The sequence below is a fragment of the Myxocyprinus asiaticus genome, chromosome 37 (assembly GCF_019703515.2).
Source record: "Myxocyprinus asiaticus isolate MX2 ecotype Aquarium Trade chromosome 37, UBuf_Myxa_2, whole genome shotgun sequence".
Classification (NCBI taxonomy): Eukaryota; Metazoa; Chordata; class Actinopteri; order Cypriniformes; family Catostomidae; genus Myxocyprinus; species Myxocyprinus asiaticus.
Genome location: NC_059380.1, coordinates 10,874,452 through 10,897,369, shown reverse-complemented (window position 1 = coordinate 10,897,369; position 22,918 = coordinate 10,874,452). Strand labels below are relative to the sequence as shown.

The 22,918-nt window shown below is 37.8% G+C and overlaps 1 protein-coding gene across 3 annotated transcripts in view; it reads right to left on the bottom strand.

Annotated features, from left to right (window-relative positions):
- Window positions 1-22,918, bottom strand: part of LOC127428277 (SLIT-ROBO Rho GTPase-activating protein 2-like) — a 184,231-nt gene that overhangs the window by 63,647 nt on the left and 97,666 nt on the right. For all 3 annotated transcript variants that reach the window (XM_051676516.1, XM_051676517.1, XM_051676518.1), the window contains exon 4: window positions 9,782-9,944. In XM_051676516.1, the coding sequence (XP_051532476.1) occupies window positions 9,782-9,944 (163 nt within the window). The remainder of the gene's footprint in view (window positions 1-9,781; window positions 9,945-22,918) is intronic.

The window sequence follows — 22,918 nt, the reverse complement described above, 5'->3', positions numbered from 1 at the left end:
AAAAGACAAATAATGGAGCAAAAGATAGAAAGAAAGGGAGTGGGATAATAAGGCATTTCATGATTAACAGAAGTGCCCTGTACTCCATCACTTGGCAGAGCTGCCTAAACCAACTATCTTTATAATGGCAGTGGTGGAGCTAGCTTGGGTTGTGCACCCTGAGGCTGTCACTTATAGATGGACGGATGAGACCGCTACCTGCCCTCTCAGTAATGGAGGTCAGCACCAGCTAATGTCATACACATCCAACCTACTGTATATTGTTGCCCAGTTCATCAGATTATACTGGAACACACTACAAAGGGGTTATTTTTTTCATTTCATTTTGCTGTAACATGTTTGAGTTCATAGTTGGGGAAAGCTTTACTTTGAAACTGCAGCTGCCCTAGGTGCAAGCTACTCATAATTCAATGTAGTTGACTACAGTCAAGCTACCCTTTTAAAAAGAGTAGTTAGGTACACTACTACGCAACTAATTCAACATAAATAATGGCATTGAAGTTATCTGTATTCATAACTATAAGATGGTATTTATTTTTGCAAACAGAGCAGCATGTATGTGGCGCATAAAAAATCTGTGTGTTGACATGCACAAATGTACACCTATTATGCTTAATAAGCCTTAATAAGTGTCAGCTAAAAATGAATCAGACAGTTTAAGAGAGTTTTTGATTATTGCCTTAGTTCGTTTGTCTGTAAAGTTTTACAATGTGACATAAAAAAAGAAATGTAGCATTGTTAGGTACTCCCCAATGCAGTTGTGCACTTGCACTTAAGAGTAAAACTTCTGTTAGAGCCATGGAGCTATTATACAAGAAAACTGAAGTGTGTAGACAATGCAAAAGCATTGCATTTCAGATCAAATGTCAATCAATTCATGATGAAAGCCAAAACAACTTGCTGCTGAACAGAAGTTAAAAATGATTTCTCATTAATGTAATGAGACTTCCTCTCAGTGCCTGTAGAATAAGGTGGCCTAGTGAACTTTTTGTGAAATGGAAATGGTGGTTTCCAGCTCTGGTGGATCCTGTGTCTTGAAAGAGGAAGCTCTGGAACGATAGCACAGCATGACATGAAAATTAAGTACTTGCGAGTTCAAGTCCAAACCCAGACACTGAATTCTCTCAACCTTCAATCGCTGTGGGCTGATAGCTTGAGAGCCAGCCAAAAAGAAGTCTATTGCATTCACAGAGGGGTTTCCTTTCCCCCTCATTGACATTATTGCATGCTTTTCTGTTCTTGAAAGTTTTTAACATGGTCTTTTTGCTGTTTTTGGACAGATATCAATCATCTTTTCAATTTTTGAGAATGAGAAGTGACTGAAATGATGGAAATATGTGACAGAAATGACAAATAAGACCTAAGATGAAAGTGTGTGAATGAGCATGTAAGACTGAAGCAAAAGGTGACTGACCTGGGTATCCTTAATTTTTTCATATTCCGGGTCGTCTCGCAAACTGTCGAGCGTTCAGCCTTTCAAAGTATATTCTTTTGACTGTGAGCCAATACGAATGCATGTGCACTACGACTGCTTTGTGACACTATTTTAGTACATTCAACAGCAGGCGCATGCGCCAATAATGCGGACAGAGGAGGACTGTCCACGTGTCGAGAAGATCTCGGCTGCAAGTGGACAGTCCGTGCAGACTGTGCTGATGACGAAATTTGCACCACGTATACTGTGCGCATTCCGTTCAGCAACATGGACAACTGAAGTATAACTTGGCCTTTAAAGGGATAGTTCACCCATAAATGAAAATTATCTCATGATACTAACCCTCACATCATTCCAAACCTGCATGACTTTCATTGTTAGGTGAACTATTCCTGTCAACTGACAATAGATGTCGGTAGGCTAGAGTCATAATCAATCCTTAATCCACAAACCATGTGACCACATAGCTCCCTTCCTGTCGGCCAGGGTTGAAAGAGTGCAGCTCATTTTTTTAAACCTTTGAAGAGTGAATGAATGAAGAGGCACCCCATTGGGGATCCTTTTGGGGAGCCATTCATAATGGAGTTCTAATGGGTTTTATCTGGAGGCAGTGGTCTGACTAATATGTAAGAGTGCACAAGAACCACCCCAAATTCAGGCCAGGAAATAAATGACCTGCTTGGAGATGCTCACCTCATCTTTCAAAACAATAACATGTCTAAGGAATGGTGTCCGTCAAGCTGATTAATCTCACAACTTGGCATTGAGTTCCATTCATTTGATGTAAAACCCAACTGAATGCAATTCCTAGCTAGTTACCATTACAACTGCTAGTAGATAATTAAAAAAATAATGTTATATATTACATTAAGGAATAAAACAAAAGCAAAAGTAAAATATTAGATTGCTTTTCACTCCAAAAAATATTTTTGTAATCAATACTTTTGAGTTTCAGTAAAAATATCGAAATATTCTTAAAACAACATCAATTTACTTGAGAAGCACATCTGTGTAAGATAAGACTTGTTTTCAGTGTTTTTTATTTATTTATTTATTTTTACTTGTTTTAAGTCTCAATTTAGTTTGCCCTATTTATGCTTAAAAAAACAAAACTATTTGCTTAAGGAACATAAACATAAGACATTCTCTGAAAAGAAGTCTTATTAGCAATTTTGGCTAGCTGTTTTTCTTGTTTATAGGATGTTTAGATAATTTTACTGGACATTAAGACAAAAAACACTGATTAAGAAAGGATTTTTCGCCAGTGTTGGCATGTGGTGTCCCTTAAGTAAGGAAAATTTGGTGCTAAAGAGTTTGGGACAGATTTCAAATATTTAATTGTCGAAGTACTGAAAAATTGATCTAAATGTCACAAATGTGACTTGGCTGCACCTTCACAGCTCTGAGCTCCATTGTGACAAAAAGAGAGAAATCAAAATAATATTTTGTCATTATCATAAGGATAAAAATGCATCATTATGTTTCATAATCAGAGTCAAACACAAAAAGACATACAAGCGGTTGTTTCCAGTCTCTGCCATGGTTGTGGAAGTGTTCCAGGTATTTTTAATCCAAAAAGAACACGTGTACAGTGTCAACTGAAGCCCTGGACTTTATTATTGTCAGTGGCTGGTGCAACAATGTCATTGCAAACAAACACAGAATAGAGGATAGGGGATTTGGAGGTATTCTAAAAATACATCCAAACATACATTCAAAATCAAAGTTTAATGATGGAAATGTTATCTCATTACATTTAGCTGTCATGTGTGAGTGTTATACGGAAGGTGTGGGAGAGAGTTCACAAGCATATGGTATCCTCAGCTGATGTCTGTAAAGCTCATTTTGTTCTCGAGATGCAGCAGAAGATCTGCTGGGGGAGACTCCAGTCTGTCCTCACTGAGACTAAAACTGACTTCAGATCAGTTCTAAGTTGGAGTGCTTGGTCCCCACTTGCTATTTCATCCTTATTTATGGACATAATTATAAATACTATAGAGTAACCCTACCCCTAATGTAAAAAATAATAATAAAACTTTAGCAGTAGTCCCCAAACTATGTATATATATATATATATATATATATATATATATATATATATATATATATATATATACACACACACACACACACACATAAGGTATAATACTTCCCCTTTAAGCAGCATAACACTCCTTCAGGAGTGCAGTCAGAATGGGCAGCACTGCCTTTCCTCCATCTGCCCTGAGACACACTCCAAGAGCACACACAAAAAGCCCAAAAAATGGGAGTAAACTATTGATTTTGCATGAAGAGCTATAAATCTGTTGGGCAACAGGGGAGAGACACTGATGGAAGGACATGGCTTTACGAGCCACAATGAAGAGTTGCACTTGTTAAATGAAAAAAGATTAAAAAAAGATCACAGGTTGGCATGAGATTTTGGTTTGGCACAAATTTGTCATAGGATTGCAAAAAGGCTGGATCGACATTTTAGGGTGTGTGTACGTGTGCTGCAGGGTGATTGGTTTACTAGTGATCAACATTAGTCACATGTCATTGGATTGTTCCGATCAACATGGCCTCAACTACTCTGAACAGCATTAAATCCTTTAATTCCCCAAAACAACACTGCCATGTGCTTGAATTGATGCACCCTCTCTGTCTTGTTTATAAGTCTGTCAAAGTGCTATGCAAAAACAATGCAAGCATCCAAAATGAGCTTGGTGGGGCCATGCTTTCTTAGTGCTGTTGGAGCTACTGACTGATTTATGATTGTTGGTTATGCGGAGTTCAAAGGACAGCAAATATTCCAGTGTCTTTCTCAAATAAAGCAAATTAATTCCATTCAAAAGACACAATGGACTTTTATGATCTATATACTTCCTATCTCCTTTAATAATTATAGTGGCAATAGGGGAGCCCGGGGGCAATTGCAAAAAACTGTACAAATTTTCCTATCTTTTGGTCTAAAACACATATGCTGTATGTGCCAAAAGCAACCACACCATTAAAATATTTACTGTACATTGAGAAAGACTAGATCATAATACTGAATTTAATTTAACAAATGTAAGTGTTACAATTGTCCCCATTACGTTGCAACAGTGGTAGGGGCAATTGTAAACCATGAAAAAATAATATCACAAAAAAATACCTACTGCATCTCATATAAGAGCACACCTTAAAGTAATCATTGCTTTAATACTTAGCAATGTTTGTTGAATAGTTTTTGCCTTCACTATATAAAGTACTAGTGATAAGCAGCAGCAATTAACTAAATATTTTGCTTAAAATTTTTTTCTTTTTTTTTATGCGTTTAACACTTAAACGCATACATCGTGTCTTTAGTGACCCGGGACCTCATTCCACCCCCTGTACCTCATCCATTTTTTGGAGTTGTGCCCACACCCTCTTTAGTTTTCCTCAATCTTTCTCTTATAAATAGTGTAACACACAAAAAATAAAAAAAATGAATGCCAAAATTGCAAAATTGCAAAGAAAACTTTGATTTTCTGTGCAACAGTGGTGAATTATCAGTATCCCATGTGCATGTACACATACATAATATACATGCTATTTATTACTCAAGGTGGCGCTGTTGTTTCAACGATTGACTTGATTCACATTTAACATCGCTATTTGACGAAGAAACAACATGGAAGTAAACTATATCAATGTGACGAGGAGGAGGGCGGGGCCGGGCCATGACTACGCATGCCCGGCCCCCAATCGGGCTAATCAGCCGAGGAGAGGGATAAGTGCAGCGGAATGCGGCAAGCTCGGGAGAGAGAGAGAGCCACATGCAGCTGTCATGTGTGCGTTTATGTTTTTGTGTCTTTTTGTTTAAGTTCCTATTAAAATATAACTTTGATGGTTCAGCCGGCTCCCGCCTCCTCTTTTCCCATTTTAACCTTGTTACAATCAAGTACAACACATGAACAGTATGATTTCGCTATTGTCATTTGGGTGTACTATTGAAGTTAAGTAAGTTGTGCATCTTTGATTTGGCCAGATCTGTTGCATCATCTCTTCGATATACCAAAAATAAAACAAAAATAAATCAGAATATATTCTATTATATTATTTTCTAATTGTCTTGGAAATGTTACAAAACGTTACACTATATGGGCATTTTATAGATCCATATATGTGCTGGGTCTCTTAAGACCTGAGTATGTACTGCAATAGTGTTTGGTGAAATTCCCATGCATTTAAGGGTTGAGGTTGAGCAGATGCTCAAGTGAATCAGTGATTCATTTATGTGAATTACTTCATTTGCATGAACCGTCTGAACCAACCCGCTCACTAAAATGAAATTACCAACGCTAAACATAAGTGAATCATTTATTGTAATCGCTTCATTTACATGAACTGTCTGATAGAACCGATTCACTTAAATGATTCGGATTTACCAGCGTTGAATAAGAGAAAACAGTTAACGTAACTAAGCATGTTTGATTACTGCCTTGGTTCCATCAATGCATGCACCATACAATGTGACAAATGTAGCGTTTTGAGACACTATACCGATAATCACTGTTAAAAGTAGCTCTATACTGAAAAAGCTACGCTATTGTGAAAATAGCTGAACTATTGTCACACTAATGAAAAAATGTAGTTAAGTTAGTAGCGTCGCTACTTTTAGTTACTACTCCCCAACACTGGTGTCATCACTCTAGCTTGTTTGTTATTAAAGTAATTTTGTGTGTTACAGTTGCACCCTGTTAAATTTGCCCTCAGTCACCCCTACTGCAACACTTCTGTCGGTGACAGTGCTTCCATAACATAACAGCTATATTTGTGATCTCAGAATGTTTTATTGTGTTGTGTCTCTCCTCCTGTGATTCAGTAGTCTTAACCCTCCTCTGGACACAGCTCCCTTGACCGTATTTGCATTTAGAGTGAAGAATTTCACCAGCGTGTCATCAAGCTTTTAAGAGAGGTGGGAGCTGCACGGCCCTGGGATTTGAGGTAAGACTTCAGTGAGTCCCAGGCAGCCTCTAGAGAGCAGCCACCCGGGACTCAGTGTTCAATTATAGGCCTGTTACTTCTGCAGTGTGGATGCCTGGGTGAGCGAGACTACGGGAGAGAGAAAGAGTTGAGGAGGATGTTGATATGGAGGCTCATCTCTCTCTTGTGAGAGGTAAGGAACAGACAGCAAGAGTGAGCGAGAAAGAGGTGCTGTTTGGAGTCTGAAGGACTCTTGCCGCCAGTTATACAGGGAACTATGAAAATGATTTAAGTTTGAAGAGAGTTCTTTCTCCCTCTTGAATTGAAAGGGAAAATGTAGTTCAGATTTTGCCATTTCTCTCTCCTGGTGAAGAAGAGATTAAAAAAAGCAGTCTTTGACTCCTCAAAATTGTACTGAATCTAAAAGTATACATAAAAATATGCATGCTATTGCTCAACTGTAAACAATACACACAGTCAACTAAAAATCCTATAAACAATACATAAATACGAAACCAGTAGGAATAAGGGGTCAAGGTTACATAGTGTACACGTCTCCTAACTTTCAAATTTAAGGAAAAGAGATTACGAATATTTGGTATTCCCGAAAAGACCGTCATTCTCATTTCCTAAGAACTTTCGTAATTTTCAAGAAAAAAAATTTAATAAAATGTTTGCGAATTTGGCCCCAGAGGTGAGTGAGCTGGATTCACCTGGATAACCTACGAGTCTAGGGACAGCAATGTGTGGATTGGAAAGCACTTTTTGCAAAGAGGAAGCTCTGGGTCTACATGAGAGCGAATGCATTTTTACCTGTCTAACAAGTCTAGACAAACAAAGAGGAATGAGACACCAAAGGTTGGGGGCTTGGTCATATCTTTTGACTTTACCTGAGCAAATGTGACTGACAGAACACAATGCTAGAGCATTACAGGAAATGTCAATTTACAGATTATAATTGTCTCCATGTCAAAAATTGTAATCCATATAAAAAAGCACAAAGCTATTCAAAATTGTGTTGTTGAGATGAAAAAAAAACCCCAGACAATTCAAATCCATGTACAAGTCACACTGACAAGCGGTTGCATTAGGCATCAGGACACAGGAGTAGAGTTAAGCAATTTAGCATGTCAAGTAACCCCGTAAAGATTATCTCAAGATCCATGCGTCGTATCAAGTTGTATTTGGGCTTAATTTTAACCGGGAGCATCTGCTTTAAAGGTGCAGTATGTACGATTCTGAAACCCTTGTTATTAATTACACCTGTGGCCGTTAAGTGAACTGCAACCATCTACCTGTTGCTCGTGATCACACGCACACTCCACAGGGATGCGAGCATCGACCAAAACAATGACGTAACGTCCAAAGAGGCTGAACGTGATTCACCGGCATCATGCTAACAGATGAGGTAGCATAATTAAAATTACACAGTTATGATTGTTTTACTACAAACTTTGAGACTGCATATTATATTTGACTCTCCAGTGCTGGAACAGGGCTAAAACAAAGTGTGGATATAGGTCTGACTATGCGAGACTGTAGTTTGAAGTAATCACTTTTCTTTGCATGATACATTGACTGCAATCATACGACAGCCTATGTCGGCGTTAGCTAGCTAGCCAGTTTTATCAATAGCTGTTAGCTACATTTGGTGGATGATGACAGTAGCTGTTTATAAAATAGACTGTACATTATAAATATGTTGACACAATTCAGTATTAATTCCATCATAACTGTCATTTTGATATATCGATGCGCTATTGTTTTATAATAATAAATTGTATATATTTTCTGTATAACTAAGTTACGTTACACTAATGAATGGAACTTTTTGCATTATCTTGAACATTGTCTAGCATTCATTTCATGTATTATTGTAGTTTACCTTGCTGAATAATTACAGATTAACATTGACATTAACCTGACTTTTAGTATAAAGAGAAGATTGTTGAAATTATTTGAAAGTTACGAAGCAAGGTAGCTTGCAATTCGTCAGCATTAGCAGGCAAGATCAAGTTAGCTAAAATTACACAGATCAATCCTTATGGCACTATATTTCACATGCTTTGCAGTTATGTAAGCTTACCTGTCCAATAAGAAGAACACCAATTCAGGGTCGGTTTTGATCCCCAAAACCAAAGAAAGATCCCTCCAGGAATCAAATGCCCTGCCGATGTTCACTCTAGTTTTCGCTCAACCACAATCACATTTCCGCTTAGGATTCAGTAGATAAATGTTTTGTTTTTTTTGCTTACTCTGAGTTTGTGTAGGAGTCAGTGTTGTGCTGGGAGCTGGCCATTTGCTGGATTTCATCTCTAAGATAACGTTACCTAGTGTTGCAGTTTGTTGTCACTGTTGAATAGCGGAAGAGAAGCACTGAGGCAAGGCTCTTGGGAGCGCGCATAAACGTCACATCCTTTGGGTTTTCCCGGCAAAAGCGACCCGCTCACTTTGCATGAAAATCTGTCTACAGGCTTTATTAGGCAACCTAGGAAGTCCGGGAAGGGCTAATTTTTTAAGCTGCGTTACAAGCCGTTCACAGATTGGCAAAAAAAGGTGAATATTTCATGAAAAATTTTACATATTGCATCTTTAAAGGCATATTCCGGGTTCAACACCTAAACACATTTAGCTCAATCGACAGCATTTGTGGCATAATGTTGATTACCACAAAAAGTAATTTCAACTCTGCCCTCCTTGCTTTAAAAAAAAGCAAAAATAAAGTTTACAGTGAGACACTTACAGTACAATGGAAGTGAATGGGGCCAATTTTTGGAGGGTTTAAATGCATAAATGTGAAGCTAATAATTATATAAAAGCACTTATATTAATTCTTCTGTTAAAACTCATGTATTATCTCAGCTGTAAAGTTGTTTTCATGTTCATTAAGGGTTTAGAGCATTACGTCGTCATGGCAACAAAGTCTTAAAATCGGCTATAACTTTACACAGAAAAGGTTAGTAAGCGTTTTTATCACATTAAAATCATCACGTTAACAGGCATATTGTTTACGTGTTGTTTACTTGTGGCTATTTGAACATTTACAGATTGGTCCAATTCACTTCCATTGCAAGTGCCTTACTGTTACCCATATTTTAGCTTTTTTTCATATAATTCTTTTTTTTTTTTTGTGGTAATCAACATTATGCGACAAATGCCTTTGAGCTTAACTTGTATTGAACTCGGAATATTGGTTTAAGTAATCGTGTGTAACCATTTTTCATATTCTGTTTATGAATTTCATGACAAACATGACAAATAAGCCACATCTGTTTATAACATATGTGCTTTCACACAAAAATACAAATCTTTTACTCTATATTTATTCTGACTGAACTGAACTCAACTGACAGGAACATTAAAGAAAGTGAGGTTCTAATAAAGGAACTGGCTGATCTGTAAACCAACTCTCACCTTCTTGAAGAGGCGTCCTGAGTCCTCGCTGACCTGAGCGAAGCGTGGTATGATGTTGTTGAGGTAGAGGTCACTAAGCGTGGCGTGGTCTCGACTCTCTCTCTTCACCTGAGCCAACAGAAGGTTCCAGCAGTTGACTGGAGACAACACATTCTGCTCTTTCCTAAGGAGAAGAGCAAACAACCCACTTGTTATCATTCATCATACGGCAGAAAGCAGCAGGACCAGCTGAAAGAGGCTGTTATTACACAACTTAAAAGTATACTTAAAAGCACATAGCTATTAATCATGTACAATTCTAAAAGGGGATTTATTATGCTATGCAGGAGGGTGAAAATATTTGCAGGCAACAATTTGACTTTCTATTCTTCACTAAATAATGCATCAAACGTGTCTGTGCTGGAAAATCAGTATAGGATTGTATTTTGGATAAGAAATGAATGTGTAAAATGTGTGAAAAAGTGGTAATCTGCCTCTAATTGAACCTCCCTCGATGATCTTTTTCTACTCAATCTTACGTACACAATTTAGCGGTAGCCTTATTTGTAAGGTTGATTTAGTCAGACTAAATACAATTTTTGACTTGAATAAAACCAGTTAATTTAGAAGTTACCACATGAAGCACATTTTTTAGGTTACCCAGGGAAAACATTTTTTACAGTCAACATTGTGTTTTCCATCATGCTCTATTTTTATCTATCATTAAAATATAGTATTTCAAGATATTTTTAATGTGACAATGATGGAAAATGTTCGGTAATTGCAAACTCTGAATACCAGGTCTCTGTGTTGCAGATATGATGGATGCATCATGGCCTGTCTTAAAGGGATAGTTCAGTCAAAAATAAAAATTCTCTCATCTCATGATATCCCAGGTGTGTATGACTTTCTTTCTTCACCAGGACACATTTGAAAAAAAAAAAAAAAATAGAAAAATATCTCAGCTCAGTAGGTCCTTAAAATGCGAGTGGATGGTAATTCGACTATGTAAGCAATCTGTCAGTACTTTAACTTTTTTCATTTTTAAATCATCGCTTCCGGTCAGTAACGGTATGCGTGTAACAATCACATTGGCACTTGAAACACGCGTGAACTGAGGCACGCGTGACACACATGGAAGAGCAGCGCTGTTTACAAGTGAGTAGGAGAAATGTTGTACAGAAGCTTTGTTGGTTTTGGTTTAGATCTGTATTTATCTATTTCCTTACTCACAACTGTGCGTTTGTGTGCTTATCCTGGATGTGTCAACCGAGAGGAGAACGTGAGATAATGTCTGTAACATGGCAACGCGAATACGTCACATGAGAGACCGCTTGAACTCCACCCTCTAATGAAGCTCACCGGAAGCAATGATTTAGTGTTTAAAAGTAATTAAATATTGATATTTTTTTTCACACCAAAAATTACTGTATCGCTTTAGAAGACAATAACCGCTGGAGTCATATCGATGACATAAAGCTGACTATCTTTGGTTTTTGAAGCTTCAAAAGTCAAATCACCATCCACTTGCATTTTAAGGACCTACTGAGCTAAGATCTTTTTCTATTTTTCTTCAAATGTGTTCTGGTGAAGAAAGAAAGTCATTCACACCTGGAATATCACAAGGGTGAGTAAATAATGTGAGAATTTTCATTTTTGGGTGAACTTTTAAAATCTGAACAGATTCTGAAAATACTCGGTATCATACACTTACCAACTTTGTAAATGGTGACAGACAAAAACTGGGCATCACAAACTAAATGTCTAAAATCACACACTACCAGAGAGTCATGTTGATCTGATCCAATCACAAACTCCTGTGGAAACATATGACCCCCTGTTCTGGGTGACACATGACAGATGTAAACAAACACATATGGGAGAGTTGCTGTTATTGTTGCTGTTACTCTGTATTCAGAGTTGCGTAAGACATGGGCCAAAAGCATTTGGGTGCGGTCTTGGTTGGGAAGAAGTACCCACCGGCCAGTATGGCATATAGAGACTGCAACGCAAATTGAGTGTGAGTGGTGTTAAATGTCAAGCTCCATGTTGAGTGCTTGTTTGACATCTCCATTTCTTGAGCTTTGTTACCCCGCAGCTCGATTCCATTTGCCAACTCACTGTATGACTTTAGATATGTAATCCAGCCATTCTTCGGATGATGCTGCACACTGGTTGTGGTTGAGGAGTGTCCCCTGTTCACTATGTAAAACACTTGGAGTGTAGTGTCAGAAAAAAGCGCTAAGTAAGTGTAACATTCATTTGAGTTGTGGAGCATCATACACTTCGAGATTTCCTCTGTAGTCGAGGGTAGTCAACTCTAAAATATCAAACATGTTTGATATCCTCCGACTAGATGGAATTGTAGTCTGCAGGTTAGAAATCGAAGTGTGAACCCATCATATTTCTACACAATTTTCTGTGAAACTCTGACCCAAACATCAAGCCTAAAGATCAGTTACAATTGTGCTGTGTAATCCAGCCTTTACATAATTGACTCTTCTGTGCTTCTATCACCACAAAAAACATTTAAACAGATAAACAGATGCAACCGCAAAAGAAAATGAGGTGTGACACCTCTTCACAACAGACAAATCACCCTCAAAACTCCTGCTGACTGCTGCTATGATCAGGAATTTGCCTTTGATGTTAAAAGCTGCATAAATCCAGTTCAGTCCTGGTGTGGTTAAAATGGGATATGCATATAGATCGGTCCTGATAAACACTTTTCCCTCTGTGTGGAGGTAACTCATAGGCTATCCAGCAATGAATGCCATGCCGAAGAGGAATTCTGCTAAGCTCCGTGTTACTCCAGGCAAATGCTGCAGGGATGGACCCAGCGGCATGTGCATGCCAGAGGAGACAGCTGATGCTGTGGGTCCTGTAGAAGCCGTTGAAGTGTGGCTCATGCCTTGCTGCCAAAATGCCTATGAGTGGGTGGGACAGAACCTGATGTTTCTACAGATCAGACAGTCACCAAGACCATCAGACAGTTCCACCAAGGCACCAATAGTTGGGAACCCTGTTGAACAGACTAGCATTGCTAGTCACCAGCATATGTTGTTTTTCGGATGATGGTCCTCAGCATGGGATGCTGGTGTGCCGGTGTCCCCACTAGGTTTCTTGACTAGTTTAACCAGCTTCAACAGACCATGAACAGCTTGGCTATGGTGGTCTACTAGTACTAAACCAGCACTAGTCTGGATAAACCAGCCTGGACCAGCAAGGACATTCATGCTGGCCATTAGGTATTACTTTAAAAGGCCGCAGAAATCATTCTGCACTCTGTTAATGTTTTACAGTCAAAACTGTTTACTGCGAAGCAGCTAACACATGACCTTGTTCCTGCTGTTAACTTCAGCATTGAGCATCTGTGAGAACTAAAACTAAATCTAATCACCATTTATCACATCTATCCAAACAACCAGCACCCTTATCCATCAGCATTATGCAAACGTGTAGATTTAAGTGCTAAACAACAAGTACCCTGCAAGGTCAAATCTGTTGAGGTAAAATTAATTTCCTCTCTCATTTTACTTCCCCTGAGAGGATTAAACAGATACAATGCGAGGTAGTTTCACACATTTTTAGAGCTGTCAATTTCAGATGTTCATTTCCTCACAGTTGTAATCGTGGTATAAATGGCACAGGCCACCATTTGAAATGGGCACGGTAAAACAGCAATTTCAGTTCATTAAAAATCTTGTTTGGCGAAGATAAAAAATATCCTGAAAATAAATGCACTATAGCTAAGCAATTTCATTGTGCATCCACTCAAGTTTAACCCTGGTTCATCATTTACAAAAAAGTGCTGTAGTGGTACCAAGGTACAATGATGGTATCAGATTGTGCTTTAATATGTAGCATGGTACTGAATGTTTACAGTACACTTCTTATACTATGGGATTTACACCAGACTCCAAGAAACTCCAAAGTAGTATGCATATAAGGTGTACTAAAGAATATCATGGTACATATCCAAAAACCAATGGAATTTCCATGATATATATCTAAAAATATTATAATACCATGGTATTTTTTAAACAGCAGCCTTACCTTAGCAGACACAGACTAAGGCCACATCCACACTAACGTTTTATTTAAAAAACGTAATATTCAGTTTCATAACATCATCGTTTTCCAAAGTATGCTGTAATGGAGAGTGTTTTCAAAACATTCCATTTTCTGTGATCGTTTGAGTGTAGATGAGAGGTGTAAATGTAGTGAAATCAATGCATTTTCAAATGGGAAAACATTAATGTGGACGTGGCCTAAGATGCACGAAACATATTAACCACTGAGCATGACTTCAACATCAGCTAAACTCATCTGCATTGTATGATCGGTAACACTTTAGGTTCTATTTGTTAACATTAGTAAATGCATTAGGTATCATGAACTAACAATGGACAATATTTTTTTACAACATTTATTAAGTTAATTTGAACTTATAAAAAAATACAGTTGTTCATTGTTAGTTCATGTTAGTTCATAATATATTAACTAATGCTAACATATATTACCTATAATTTAAATATTATTTTGGTTATATATTATGTATTAGTGTAGAAATGAACATTAACCAAGATTAATTAATGCCGTAAAAGTACTGCTCTTTGTTAGTACATGTAAACTAATATAGTTAACTGATGTTAACAAATACAAACTTATTGTAGAGTATTACCGTGCATTCTTGTTTCAGCATAGCAAAAATCACCTACTGTACATTCTCATAGTTTGGCTGTCATGTCATCAAGACCTACAGATTCTGGGGTAAACTGAAAGGCCACTAATATTCCTGTATTTGTCATTGTATTAATCTGGGTCTGGGTAATAAACCTCAAGCCACGTACTGTACATGTGCGTATGACACAGTCTTCCATGTTGAATTGTGCATTGGATTAATCATATCACTCAGCAGTGACCCTGTCACTCTGTACAGGACATTCCTTCTGGTTTTGCCTGCCAACAAGACTTCCACACAGAGGCACCTCCCAATGAGTTCAAAGAGAGGGGAAATCAGCCAGCGTTCAGAGCTCAGCGGGGAACTCTGTGGAGGTACATCACAGCCGGTTCCCCTGCTCAACATCTGTCAGTGCGGAGAAACAAATTGGACGCATCGCACTTCATTAGTGCCCATGCAACTCGTTTGATGATAAGAGTAGAATAAAGAGAAAAAAAATCTTTTTTGCCATCAGACAGTCCAAGTATTTCAACAAGCAATACAGCGAAGCAATAAACGTTAAACATTTATTTTGTTTGAACAGCCCAAGAGCTCAGATATACAGGGGAGCTACACAAATGTGTCTTTTCTCTAGCAGTTGTTTCAATCACCTAGTTCAAAACCCTCTTAAATTGGAATAATTTTTGTGAATTTGATCCACTTGAATATCAATATCATCGTATTTTTGCTATAACTGAAATCACACTGGCATACATTCAGGCAACAGTCAACTACATTATTAAAGGCAGATTTTAGGTTTGAACTGTATTCTCAGGGCAAGGTATTTTTCATGAATGCAATTGTAAATGTAAAATTTACCAATTTTATTTTGGTGGTGGTGTTGGATTGATTGGTTAGGACGCTGCCTTAAAGGGTAGCTGCCACAGTAGACAGTAGACAGCAGCACAGCATACTTTGGAACATAGTTATTGTCTCAAGAATAAGTATAAATAATAACAATAGAAATAAATGCTTCAATGTGTCAACAATAAGTAAAAAAGGGGTACACTAGCAAAGTGTACACACAGTGCATTTGAAAAATGTCTCAGCAGTCTGCCATCTTTGAAAAATCTAACTTCTACAATCCAACATCAAATCCAATTAAACTAAGCCTAGCATAGTCAAACCGTGTTTAGGAGTGTAAACCAAACCCCATAACAACTGCTTTCCTCCAACAAACCTCCATAGAAAACCTTTTCCCCCCCATCTAAACAACAGCATTAAGCTGAAATAATTGCATTTAAATGTTTGGAGGGTACGGCTGAGGTAAAGTGATGAATGAGAATAGGATGTTGCCCTGCCAATGATCGCAAAACACGTTGGTATAAAGCAATACTTGGGAAAAATGGAAGAATGAAACTGGTTTGAGCATGTAATAGAAAAAGTGAAGTTAAAATGAAAGTATTGCACAACAGGGGTTCATGAAAGGCAAGGCGAGTCCCTTATGGTAAGCCACAGAGTGATGAGAGATGTGTAAGAAACAGTTCACCTAATAATTATCAAGTTAGAGACTTGAGAACTGGATCTGTGAACAAATCGTTCATTTGAGAAGTTCAAGAACACAAATCAGAATAAATTATTCATTCACAAACCGGGCTTCAAACTACCCTGAAAAAGTGGTAACCTATCATTATTACTTCAAGGATCTACTTCTACTTGATCTAAACCAGAGATGCCCAAACCAGGGCCTGCGGGCCAAAGCTGGCCCGTGATGACCTTTGATTTGGCCCACCTTGCCATATATGACAAGAGGGGAAAACATAAAAAATAAAAAATAAAAATATAAATGCTATTGACACAGCTTTTCATTGCATTAATTTAGCAGATTGCAGAGTAATGTTTTTTGTATAATTAAATAATACAGGAGGGGAACCAGGGCAGCTTTCATATTTTAATATAATACAGTTTGCAGGGCCTGAAATTCGGCGTGGGATTGCGGGTTTTGTGCACAGTTTTAATCATTCCTGCAAGTTCCACGTTCATAATGGGAAAATTCCTGCACACTTTTATTCACTTTACAGTGCAGATGCAAATTAGTAAACCAGTAGATACAGAATCGAAATCAAATCAGTAAACTTGTTTTTGTATCAAACGGTAATTCCAGAAGCTGCGGGTAAATCTCTCCCTCTCTTTCTCTCTCTCTTGCAACTGTCAGCAGTGCGTTTGGGCACCTGTTGAATTTAGTGAGCACGCGCTGTCGCGTAGTTACTGAAATTAAGATGTTACAGATGTATAAACCTTTCTAAACCAGTTAATTCCACATGCGAATGACGTTATACTGCGTCTCCATAAGTAAGCGACGCAATAACACAATATCGTTCCTGTTCATAACCAGCAAAGCTGTTAACATTGCAAGCTTGTGACGGTGAACGCCTTTCATATCTTGACGCTCCCTCATTAGTCACAATGCAGCACATTTGCAAGAAAGGCAGAAATAGCAAAAATCCTTTGTGTAATGAACCAGCTGTAGGCCTATGGTGAAGAAAGACACTTAAACACCTGTTTTCTCTCTCATTTCCTTCTCTAGTTCCATCCAGGGTCGGAAATTAATGGGTGATCTGGGCAAAAAAAAAAAAAAAAAAATCCCCTGCAGTCTGATATAGTTCCAGATATATCCATCGCAATCTTCATTTGAATTTTTGCTGAAAATTATTTGTTTTGTGCCGTCTCTTGTGCAGATGTTGCCAAGTCAGTGGCAGATGCTGGCGCCATAAACGCGCACTCACGCTCCACATCAGTTCGGTTTCATGCTCCCGCACTAAAAATACAAAATGCTACAATGTTGTTAATAATAATAATAATATAAAAAAAATTAAAAATAAAATATCTGGATGTGTTAAATTACCTTGATGTTAAACAAAACGTTATTAATGATACAATAATAATTTTACAGAACATTAACCACTTTTGGTGTATGAATCAATATTTTTTCATTGTTTTATTCAACTGGCATGAAGGAGTTGCTAAGTTTCTTTTTTATATAAGCTCCTCATTCCAAATCTGGAGAAATGCTGACATCTCCTCTGTGTTGGTGCATTAGTGTTGTAGGCTATGTTAATTTAATAGCCAAAATATTTGGAAATATGTGAATGAGAAAAAAAAAGTTTTGTTTCAGTAACAATGCACATTATGCAATGTAGAGATCATGCAACTTTGTAATTATTGAAACATGCCATTTAAAAATTTTATTAATTGTTTAAATTCAAGTATTCGACATAAAAGGATGACAGTGTCGTAAGGTTACCAGAAAATGTTTGTTATAATGCAGCATTTACTTTCGGCCCACGGCCCTCAATCAAGTTAGAATTTGGCCCTTCACAGGAAAAAGTTTGGGCACCTCTGATCTAAACCATAAAATTACTTTTGTTGGTGCAAATTTTTTTTTGTGAGATTTAGTCACATTAAATAACATATTGACTTGAATGCAACATTTTTAGTGTATGAACTGTCTTTGCATGAAAAAGACCAGCATTATTCTTCAGAATAGCTAATATTTTGTTCCACAAATTCATATGGGTTTGAAGGTCATTTGGGTTTGGTCAACAACACATGATACAATGGAGAGAAAAAAAAAAAAAAAAAAAAAAATATATATATATAGATATATAGATATATATATAGATATATATATAAATAAAATGCAAGAGTGTGCATTCTTAAAATCTTCGCAACACTGAGCTATGTGTGAAGATTGAGAATACAGAACTGAAACCACTGACTGAAACCAACAATCTAATATGAGGCATAGACAACTCTGAGAGGCATAGACAACTCTGAGAGGCATCCTACATCTCCCAAACACACTAATTTACTTTTTCATATGCAAATAAGCAAAATACATGCTTAACCACATAAGATGGAGTCCTAGGAGAAACACAAAAGTTCCTCTTGAGAAACTAACAAAGGGACGTTGATGAGATTAGCATGGCCCCTTGGCTGATGGAAAGGCTTCTTAAATGGTCTTTCAGACAAGGGAGCTTCGGGTCATTTGTGGAAGGCCATGAAAAAGCTGAGGTCACATGAGCTGAGGAATTGCCCAATTAACAGCAAGGTCACTACAGACTGAGCCAGCCTTTCACCAAAGGAACGCTTAGCAAAGCCAAGAGGGGCCACTTCCTAGGTGACATGCATAGGTGATGTATTTGAAAAATTCTGAGCGATTAAGTATATGAAGGAATTCTAGCCATATGGTTAGACTAAAACGAAGAGAACTGATGATAAAACTACAAAAAGCCAAGTGTGAAGTCCTGACTCTATGCATGGACCATGAGTAGATTTCACATTATGGACTTTGGTGGTCTGTAAAACATTTTTAATGAATATACTGGAAGCCAATCTTGACAATTTATCTAAATATTCATACTTTATATATCTAAAGAGAAAAGCAAAATGAGAAAAACTACCGAAATGATACACAACAGTAGTTTTATTGATTTTGAAGGTCATGTAGTTAATATTCATCTAACTGTTACCAGAATAGTGAACAATCTAACGACTGACTTGTGACATAAAGCTTGAACTGCTTCAACTACTACATTCTCAACTTTCTGATTCCCATACATGGGTTGCCCTGTGAACGCTCAAAATTACACTTTGTGCCGAGAAGTCTCCTCATTGGCTAAATAAAGAAAATCTAATCACGGCATGTGGCCATATTTTTGTTTGCCAATTACAGAAACAGAGACTGATTTATTATTTAGTCTCACATTTGGAAAGTACATGAGAAAAGATGTTGAGGGGAATTCTTCACTGAGGTGAGAAGTGTTTTACAAGGTCCTGGTATCTGTCCAGACATGAAGCTGGGAAGACATCAGTGAACCAAGTCAGAATCGCGTGGAAATGAAACTTGTCCTGCCTGCCTTCTCTTACCATCTCACACACACACGTACAGACATACACACCAGACCAGACAGACTCACTTCCTCTAGTCAAACTGACCAAACAGGAATGCGGTAAAGTGAAACTGGACATTGCAGAACATGAATAATGATGGTAAATGTGGGCAAAGCTCATCAGCACATGGGCGAATGGATTTGAAAGGCACGATAGCACCAGTGGATTCAAAGACATTAGATAGTGAGATGTCAGCACCACATGACAGCACTTTAAAACTTCAAAATGCCGGAATCACTGTCGACCATAATTTCTTCCTCTTGACCTCTTGAGGGGAGGAAGACAAAAATTAAGAACTGTCTCATTGTCTAATACTGGATCAGAATAATAGACCATCGAGCATTAGTCAGACCTATATATCGACCAGGTGGATTAATCGCTCAAAATTTGGCTATTTTGAGATTATCGGCATACCATATTAGGATGATATTGCTATTTACACAGCAATATCAATTGGATAACTGTGCCTAATGGTATTCATCTTTCTGTTTGTTCCAAATTCTACCGACAACCTTGAAAATGAATAATCGACAATTTCTGTTTTCAATTTTCACTCTTTTTCTCATTTGCTGTCAGTAAACTGTATTATGTTTATATTGGCATTATATAGGCCATTGGTCACCATGCTCTGTAGATATCAGTATTAGCATCTCCCATTAAAAAATACTACAACGACTAACAGAGAGCACTTTAAAAACTTTAGAATCAAGAAACCTCCATTGTATCCTCTTTTTAACAGTCTAATATTGGATCAAAATAATAGACCAATAAGCATATGACACATCACCGCTCCTCTGTGGCACCAGTGTAACCACCAACTTTCTTATTTGTCATGAGTTCAGAGCTTGTGGTCAGTCTCTGTTGCTTCTTTGTATTAACGATGCGTTTGTGAGAAATCAGGCATGCTAAAAATGAGGTCAGTACCACGGTGTGTTATCATTCCAAGCTGTTTCTTAACCATGCTATTCTTTCATTGCCGAGCGACACATCATCGGGCCTCCCGCTGCTTTCCCAAAACAAATGACGCACACTGTCATACCACACATAGAGGAGTTCCACCCTTGACTGGTAGACTGGAACGCATAGTGCCCAGCTCTCTCTCTAAGAACTAGGGATGGTCAAAACTAAATATTTTCAAAGTCAACTAGTCTGGGTTGTCTAAATAATTAGTTGACAAATGAATCTTAAGGATGCCCTGGATAATTAGGCTGATTTCCGGTCACCTGACCCCGATCTGACGAATTTCTTAGGGGGTGTTAACATAAGCTAGACAGAGCACAATGGAATGGAACAGAATTCAGCATTTTGCTAAGACTATTTTCAACTTAAAAAAAACAAAAAAAAAAACAACATTTGTGGCGGGACCCCCAAAATGAATGCAAACGGCAAAACAATGGCCAAAGACGTCCATCTGAACATTTCAGAGAGGATTGTACTTTGCAAATCGTCAAGCAGCAAGAGCACAGCATGCTATTAGTTTTAGCTAATTAAAGCACCACTACTGAAAGTATCCCAACTAAAAAAAATAAATTAAAAAAAAAACTAAAGAAAGTTCTAATCAATCTCACTAGTTAACTTGAAAAACATTGAGCGTGTATAGTGCTTAACAACATGTGTCAAGTGTGAAGAAGTATAATCGAGCTTCGAATCATGTTTACGCCAAAGAGAATGCAGATATCGTGATTTATAGTGAAAAAGAGTTACATTTTGGTCTGTTTCTCACCCAAAACCGATCATATCATATGATCATGAACTAAACCACTCGAGTTGTATGGATTACCTTCATGCTTCCATTATGTCCTTTATGGAGCTCAAAAGTGTTGGAACCCATTGACTTGCATTGTATGGACAAAAACATAATATCTCCTAAAAAATATCTTCGTTTATGTTTCTGCAGAAGAAAGTCATACGAGTTTGAGATTACATAAAAGGTGAGTAAATGATGAGAAAATTATCATAGTGTAGACGTGGCAAAATAACATATCAGATATATCAGGGGTCTCCGAAGGATTGTTCCCTATAGATGCCCCTGAACTTTGGCAGCGTTGAATCGGGGGCCTCCCTGACAGCCACATTCTGCAGGAGTAGTGAGGGCCGGAAAATGCCTTGCATTCCATTGTGGCATCATTGTCCCAGATGCTGCCTTTGCCTGTTAAACTTGCAGATGTTGGAAGTGGATTCCTGGGGTTCTGGGGGTCCAGGGAGGGCAGGGAATGGCATGTAGACTAAATGGTATGATGAGCTGTTTAGAAAGTATATCTCAGTGGGGGTCACTGGGATCTGGGAGACCAGGTGCAGGGGTTATTGCAGACTTGGTTTAGAGAGGGAGTGCTCAGAGACAGAGTCAGAGATGGTCTAATGCAGGGCCTACTCTGGCAGAACAAAATGACAGCTGTGAGGAATTCTGGAGACTAGCAGAAGAAATGACGGAGGTCCTCAGAAACAGGAGAGGTCTACTGTCAACTGAAAGACAACCTTCTTCATCGTCAATATATCACTGGTTCCAATCATAATACATTTCACTACAGTAGGAGTATACTGATACAGTATACTGGTTGAAATGACAAACCAATAGAAATTTGTCAACTGGAGTGAATTTCTGAATATCGTTCCTCTCACAGTTCTATAAAATACCACTGCACAGTAAATAATGGGCATTCCAAATTCTTTACAGGTACATTGGTTCTGACCAGACAGTAACCATTTTTCTATGGAACTCTAGCAAGAATAGTAAGGGTTAGGGTTTGGTTAGAGTTAGGTAAATCTCACGTGAGTTTTACTATTTAGCCAACACCTTTTCAGACTGATGTCACAGTGAAATAATGTTGACTGATTTATCAGATTGACTTTTCTTTAAGTAAAATCTGTCTGTGCTTACCGAAATGCGAAACACTGCCCCCAGTGGCCAAAGTGATAACAGGTTTGCTGCAGAGTTTTTAAAATCGAATTTAAGACTTTTTTCAAGACCTGAACAGATAAAATTAATAATGTATCCCCATACCAAAACAAACCCACTAAAATCACAATCTAAAAAAAGTTTAAAATACATTTTCCACAAATATATCACAATAAATTGGTTTATGTAAATTTATATAAATAAATACAATTTAGAGGTTGACCAATATTGGATTTTGCTGATACGATGAGGTGTTGAAAGAAAGGCAATTAATCTACCAATAGTTTTTAAAATTGGTAGCCTACATTAAATGTTCTTCCATCCTGAGATGGGGAGGGCCAGACAAAGGCCACAAGAGTCCAAATTGTATGCATAGCGCGGAACTTTTAACTTTAAAGGCTGAAATACACCGGTGACTCTTATTTTGAAATGTATTTTATTGAGTTTACTTGCATGCAGACATCTAAATTGTAGTGTACTATAGATTCAGTTTGAATAATTTTGATTTGCTTTTGTGTCTTTTCTATAATCTCCTGATTATTTTAGTGTTGTACTGCGCCCAGAGCCGCTGATCTCAGCGCGAGTCGCGTGGCAAAAATAGGCTCAACGCCAAAACGATCGCGACTCATGCTAGCAGTGTAAATGG